The following is a 6,806-nucleotide window of genomic DNA, read 5'->3' as shown; positions in this document are numbered from 1 at the left end:
AGGAAGTTTGGGTTTTAAAGCCTCCGCCACAGGACGCTTAGACAGGAAGTCACGTGACAACAAGCAGACGGCTGCTGAAATGGATGTTAGCTCTGAGTGAACCAAACTTTATTGGCTGATTTAAGAGACAAAAAACTGCATCAGAAACTGTTTAACATAAAGACATGCAGGAAAAAACTTCAACAGGTAAAATACAGCAGTGCTCACTTCACAGTCTGACCTGAGGTGATGACCTGTGAAGTGAATAATAAAATCTATACAATGAAGCTTTTTTTTTTTAATAATGTCCAAGTAAATGAAATTTAATTCAGGGCTTTTAAGGAGGACTTGTAACTGTACAAGGATGTCAGGCCACAGGCTGTTCATAACTTGTATCCCAGTCCAGACCTGCTGATGTGGCAGAAAAGCGTCATGGCGAAGCACATTCCCAGGACCTGCAGAGGCAGACATGGTGAGTTCCAGGGATGAACAGAAAGGAAATGATCAAAAATCCAAACTAAAGGGGTCCGGGCTGAGGAGCCACAGGACCACAACCAGAGCACACTGGTTCTCTGTAGGAGGAGAGACTGGTCAGATCAGGCTTTAAGCAAAACTGACTACATTTTAACAGTTTAATATTCTTTACTTAAGAATATGCATATTCACATTAAAACAAAAAAAAGTTGATCAAAAAGGGGAAATGAACCTAACATGCATGTTTTCTAAAATATATATATATATATATATATATATTGGCCTGTTATTCAAGCATTACCAGATTTCTTTTATAGTGCCAGGTTTCAGAAAGTTGAGTCAAACACCAGCAGAGTTCAACCAACCAGGGCTCATCTCTCTGTCTCTGACACTTTTCGCACTGATTTCAGCATTTGTTATCCATATGAACGTCCTATTTCAAATAGGAAAACTGTGGAACTGGATTTGAATGTTTTCTGGTTATGAAAATTCATGGAAAAAACACAAGTTTGAAAAAATATTTCAATTGGTATATAAACACAGGAACGTTCTCTCATTGTCTAAAAACTTTCCTAAAAACAAAGGATCAAGAACTGTAGGAAGTTGAGTCTGAAAAGTAGAAATTATCTTTAAAGTTTTGTCTCAGGATATAATCCAAAGATCCTAGACTGTAAATAATAGCATAACCACATGCAATATACAATACAGTTGTTCTGACATTCAGACAACTGAACTCACAAAATATCTATCATAATTGATATAATAGTGATTATGATACGGAATAATGTAGCTGATACCAGTCTGCCACCAACAATCCTGGGAATTATATATATATATATATATATATATATATATATATATATATATATATATATATATATATATATACACACTACTCAAAAAAATAAAGGGAACACTTTAACATTTAAGTGAACACTGAAGTGTTCCCTTTATTTTTTTGAGCAGTATATATATATATATATATATATATATATATATATATATAAACTGAAGTTTGTGACTCTTTTTTTCTTACTGCTAAAGGCTGCAAACATTGATATCATCTATCAGGTTCAGCACAGTTAGAGAGCCGTCCAGCTGTAGCTCCAGTTCAGTAGTTGAATAAACAGCTGGATGCTCTTCCTACCTCAATGATGCATAGAACAATGACAGCGATCCCTGTAGTTAGGAAGTTTTCTTCAAACCACTCTTTCAGTTTTTTCAAACAGCCCTGCAAACAGTGAATCACGCAACATATTATTTCAAGAATAGATTATTAATCATGTAATATTACAGGCCTAAAAGGTGATGCGTGTTATTTCCTCTACCTCTTTGTACTCCAGGTCAATTTTAGTTGTACTGTTTCTTGAGGGACATACGGTTCCCACACAGCAGGAAGCAGGGATTTTATTTCCCCAGTCACTGACATTATAGACTCCGCAGCACTGAAACTGTTTTAGAAAGGCAGAGAAAATGAAAACAGAATCTTGACAAACATCTGAGTCTCTGCAGAATCTTGTTTCTACTCACTGTGTTCTGAACTATATCCCAGTCACTCATTTCAGTTTTATTATTTCTTGTGTTTTCCAAACCTTTGTTGAGATCCTTTGTCACTATATCGCCAATCTAAACGGAGATGTTAGAGAAGCATTTAGTCTTCAGTGTGATCTGGTTATGAACAATGTGTGTGGTGCTGGAGTGGAGACGCACCTCGGCCTCATAAATGAGCATCAGGCATGCTGCTGTGAGCTCCACCAGCATCAGAATGAAGATTACCAGGAAAAACTGTCAACGCAAATCATTGCACTTTTACTCACTTAAAAGTTGAACAGTGTCAGAGCAACACGACCTGGAGACCTGAAGCAAAGACATTCTGCATCACCGCACGCAACAGGAACTGTGTGATATGACACCAACAACACTTAGCATCATGAAGCTGCAAAACTTTGAACTTTTACTGAACACAGACCAGAGTAAAATGTTACAGATTTACTTTCACATAGACTAGGATTAGCTGGTCCAGGCTTAAGCTAAGATCTTATCTCAAATATAATGGCTAGCCTGGCATCTAGTGGTCAGTCCTGCCTTTGTCTTCAGGTTTTCAGATGGAAAAACAACTCAAAACATCTGAAGAAATGTTTTATTTGGAAAAACGTCAAAACATCTGTGAGGTGTGAAGAGGTGGTGAGCCTTTAAATTAGACAGAAACATCTCACAGAGTTTATCCAGATATTTAAAGTAGGTTTTGGTTGAAAGGTTAAATATTTTATCTGCATAAAACTTTTGAACTTTCAATATGTTATTGGAAGGTCAATATTTCATCTGCATTCTTTTAACCATCTTCAGTTTGATAAATATTAGTCAGCTGGTCAGAGTGGGGCAATTTAAAACTGGGTCCAGTTCCAGAAACAGGTACATCTGCGCAGGTTTACACTTCCAGTATTCCAATGTGTTTACCTCCATCCACCTCCCCCTTACTGTTGACTCTGTCCCTGCTGTGAAGCAGCATGATGCTGCCACCACCATGTTTCGTCATGGATATAGTGTGATGTGTAATGTTGGTTTCACCTTTTGATGTTTCCTGTGACAAACTGTTAAAACAGACTTCTCGTGGTTTTTCTTTCTACTCTTCCGTAAGCAGAAGATCTGTGGAGACGCGTTACTTTAGTTACTTTTACTTGAATAACTTTTAGAAAGAAAAAAAAAATACTTGGAGGAAAATTTTTACTACACTGTACCTTTTGACCTTTACCTGAGTAATTTTATTATGAGGTATTGCTACTGTTACTTGAGTAAAATTTCTGTATCCTGGCTGAATGAAGAACAAGCTTGTTTTAACCTGAGGTTCACCAGACTGCTTTTACATGACGACATTTTTTGGATACTCTACCCACCTCTGCATATTTTTATACTAATTTAAACAATATGTATCATTTCCCTTCATAAATGATGCACCTCTTTGCACCACCAATAAAATACAGTGAAGTTGTGATCCTGACATGAGTAAATGTGAGCCCTGCGGTCAGCTGCAGTGCTCTGTCTTCAGACGGACACGCTGTGCTTCACACAGGAAGATCCATGTTTTGGACCAGCTCAGCCTGCTGACTGAATAACCACACCATTCTAAGCAAATCATCAGCTCTGCTTGAACGGTTTCTTCAACAGGTCTTGGTGTGAACCACATGTGCTGACTGCAGGGACTTCTTCCAGGAACCAGACTTCTCTCCTGGCTTCATGCTCTCCTCTCCTTTTCCCGGCATTTACTGTAGTAAAACTAGAGCAGACATTTCCCCAGAGAAAGAGTCTGGCAGAAACTTAGAATAGGAACTATGGGGCGGATTTCTGTGGATTCAGACATGTTTGTTTAAGCTCATTTAGAGGTGATTTTTCTTATGTTGACTGATTTAATATATTTGACATCTGCTCACATTCATCTAGAAAGAGGGAATCATTCTATTTCTAGGTTTCTAGTTATGCTGGTCGTTCTGGTATCAGACAGCAGCATATGTTGTTTCACACTCTGAACAGTTCTTAAATGACAGTGAGGACTGGGTTGTTCATTGTAATGTGGTATATTTTTATTACTACTATTATTGCTACTTTTTTCTTTTTCTCATGGCTAATTTCTGTGAGTTTGTTTTTGTAATGTAAACTTTTCAATCCCCTTGAAATCTGGGCACACTATTCCTAGAACAGCATTCTAGCATTATTGCTGTGATAGAATAACCAGTTACAGCTTTAATGCTGAAATCCGTCTTTTTAGTTCCACAACAGGAAACGTTTCCACAGCTCAGGCTCCTGTTGCTCCGTCTGAGTGGATCACTTCCTGTTTCCATCGGTGAAGCAATTCATCTGTACTTATTCAAGATCAAGGCACTAAACTAGCTGCTAACAAACACTCCACAGAACCCCACTTCCAACAGTTTGAAATATTCCTTTAACTGCCACCATTTAAGTGTGTGTGTGTGTGAGTGGTTTTGTTGTTGATACAGTATAAGGCCCATTTCTCCAACACATACACCGTCGTGAGGACCGATGACTCCTAATGGAACCTAAAGCTCTGACCCCGTAAGAGGAAGTGCTGTTTTTGGGTTAGGAGTTAGGTTCAGGACAGGGTGTCCAAAGTGTGGCCCAGGGGCCATTGGTGGCCCTTGGACTGTTTGTGGAGGCCCCTGACTACAATTCGAGAATAATACAAATTTAATCTCCAGCACAGGTGGTTGATGCAAATGCAAACTTTTTATTTTTACTTGGGGCAGAAAGATTAGAGACAAATGGGAATGTTATTCAAATACAAAGTATTCATTATTTCATAACCACTTTTTAGCTTTCTTTTGCAAGAACAAAATCAATCCAATTCCATACAGACTGTCATAAATCCTGCTTTTATTTATCCAAACTACATTTTTTGTTTTGTTTTTTCAATAAATACTTGACAAATGTTTCTTTTAATAAGAGAAATCTGAAAAAAGTTTTGACTCTACAATAGTTCATGCATCTCTTTCCAAGAAAAATAAAACAAATCTGATCACTTAATTTGTTTAACTAATCTGTTACATTATCAGGTTGGTTAAAAAAATAATAGCATCACCATATAAATTTTATTAAGAATATGACATTTTTCTGGCCATCTAGTCATTTTGATTTGAAAATTTTGGCTCACAAGACAGAAAGTTTGGACATCCCCTGGTTTAGGATTAAGATGTGAATTGAGTTCAGGTTAAGCTTAGGTTAAGTTTAGGTTACGTTTAGGCTAAGCATGATACTGGTTATGGTTAGGTTTAGGGTAAAGGTCAGGGTTGGGCTACAGAAGTGAATGAAAAATGAATAAAAAGACACACTATGTGTGTGTTTGTATGTGTGTGCAAGTGTGTGTGTGTGTTACCGTCATGAGGAGGCAGCGGTTCTCCTTCAGGGCCCCCAGGAACCCCAGGAAAGACACACAGGTGATGACGATGCCGCTGATCAGCAGCATGCTGGGAATGTTGAGGCTGGCCAGAGACGGGGTGAGAGCGGCGAAGTTAAATTGCACCATCAGGTACACACCGAAGCCCAGAACCGCCACTCCACACACCTAACAGCAGGGAGAACATGCACACACACACACACAGATTATTACGATATGCAGCTGATCATGTTTCTAAGTATAAAATGCTGCTGATTAGAATCTCTGTGATTTCAGCTGAAGTGAATCTGAGATGCGAACATGAGATCAGCTTGACAACATGATCCAGACTGACTGATGTGATCGAGACATACGTACAAAACAGAGGAAGTTGGCGACACACATGGTGTACTTTAAACACTTGAGGCAGCCTTGAGCCATGGTGACACTCTGCTAATGGAACCTGTAACAGGAAACACACACACACACACACACACACACATTAATATTTCCTCTTGATGTAGAAAGAAAAGTCCAGAATTCGTCTGACCTCATTATTTATTTATTTCTTCGTTTCTCTCTCATTTCTGACACATTCTGTTCTGTTTGTGCCAAACTGCAGGGAGGTGAGAGTGACGCATCTCACTTCCTGTGTTCTGCCTCCATTTACAGGAACAGCTTCATCGGCTTCTGCCCAAACTCCATCGACCCAAAATAGTTTCATGTGTTTTTAACTTCATGGGAATAAATACGATTTTATCACAAAATGCCCCCAGAACTCAAAACGTTCTGAACACGCATCTTCAGCGTAAAATGTATCTAATCTCTAATGATCTGAGAAAGTAGAAGGTATTGTTAAACCCATTTTCTTTTAAAATCCTAATAATTTTTTGACATTTTTTGACATTTAAAGCTAAAGAATTCCCATTGCCACCTTCAACATTTCAGTTTAACTTGTCTTTTTCGCATTTTCACATTTTCATTATTGTTTACACGTTCACAACTCTTACATGTTTCTATATAAAGACAAAACGATCAACAGTGAATCTTGACTTTGGTCAGGAATCTTCAAAACGACCATAAACAATCTGGAGGAGAAGCAACAGTCCTACCTGTTTGGTAGAATTTGGATCCGTTGGGCTCCGTTTGTTTTCAGGCTGAAGTCAAGTGAACTGTGCTGCTGTGAACACTTCCCCTTCTGAGGAAGGGCTGAGATGAACGGCTCACGGGGCTTTCAGCGACCCGCTCACTTCCTCTATCTGCTGCATGGAAAAACCACCCAGCAAAGGGAGCGTGTCTGCTTTTACATATTTAGACTTTGACCTCATCTGATGAGCACATCTTGAGGAAAAAGTATTCACACCCCTCAGGCCTTGACATGTGTCACATTTTGAGTGATGAGGTTTTGAGGATTGAGTGTGACAGACTAATAAAAAGCAGCATATAACTAACTGTGAAGTGGAAGGAT

The 6,806-nt window shown here is 38.7% G+C and overlaps 1 protein-coding gene across 1 annotated transcript; it reads right to left on the bottom strand.

Moving 5' to 3' along the window:
- Nucleotides 1-75: 75 nt before the first annotated feature.
- Nucleotides 76-6,593, bottom strand: LOC103469608 (leukocyte surface antigen CD53-like). The gene is made up of 8 exons (XM_081611253.1): nt 6,451-6,593; nt 5,717-5,801; nt 5,339-5,527; nt 2,164-2,238; nt 1,984-2,079; nt 1,782-1,904; nt 1,601-1,684; nt 76-434 (listed from the first exon to the last, which is right to left on the bottom strand). Exons 2-8 carry the CDS (start codon nt 5,777-5,779, stop codon nt 363-365), a joined length of 702 nt encoding a protein of 233 aa, XP_081467379.1. The 5' UTR covers nt 5,780-5,801; nt 6,451-6,593; the 3' UTR covers nt 76-362.
- Nucleotides 6,594-6,806: the final 213 nt, after the last annotated feature.

This window comes from Poecilia reticulata, chromosome 9 (genome assembly GCF_904066995.2).
Source record: "Poecilia reticulata chromosome 9, P_reticulata-male-v2, whole genome shotgun sequence".
Classification (NCBI taxonomy): Eukaryota; Metazoa; Chordata; class Actinopteri; order Cyprinodontiformes; family Poeciliidae; genus Poecilia; species Poecilia reticulata.
This window is presented reverse-complemented; position numbering and strand designations above follow the sequence as displayed.

What these genes read in the sequence shown, in the direction of transcription:
- LOC103469608 (XM_081611253.1), bottom strand. Translation starts at nt 5,779, where the DNA reads ATGGCTCAAGGCTGCCTCAAGTGTTTAAAGTACACCATGTGTGTCGCC. An exon ending in TGCTCATTTATGAGGCCGAG is followed by an intron (nt 2,080 to 2,163) that starts GTGCGTCTCCAC and finishes ATCTCCGTTTAG; the next exon opens with ATTGGCGATATAGTGACAAA. An exon ending in TTGACCTGGAGTACAAAGAG is followed by an intron (nt 1,685 to 1,781) that starts GTAGAGGAAATA and finishes CACTGTTTGCAG; the next exon opens with GGCTGTTTGAAAAAACTGAA.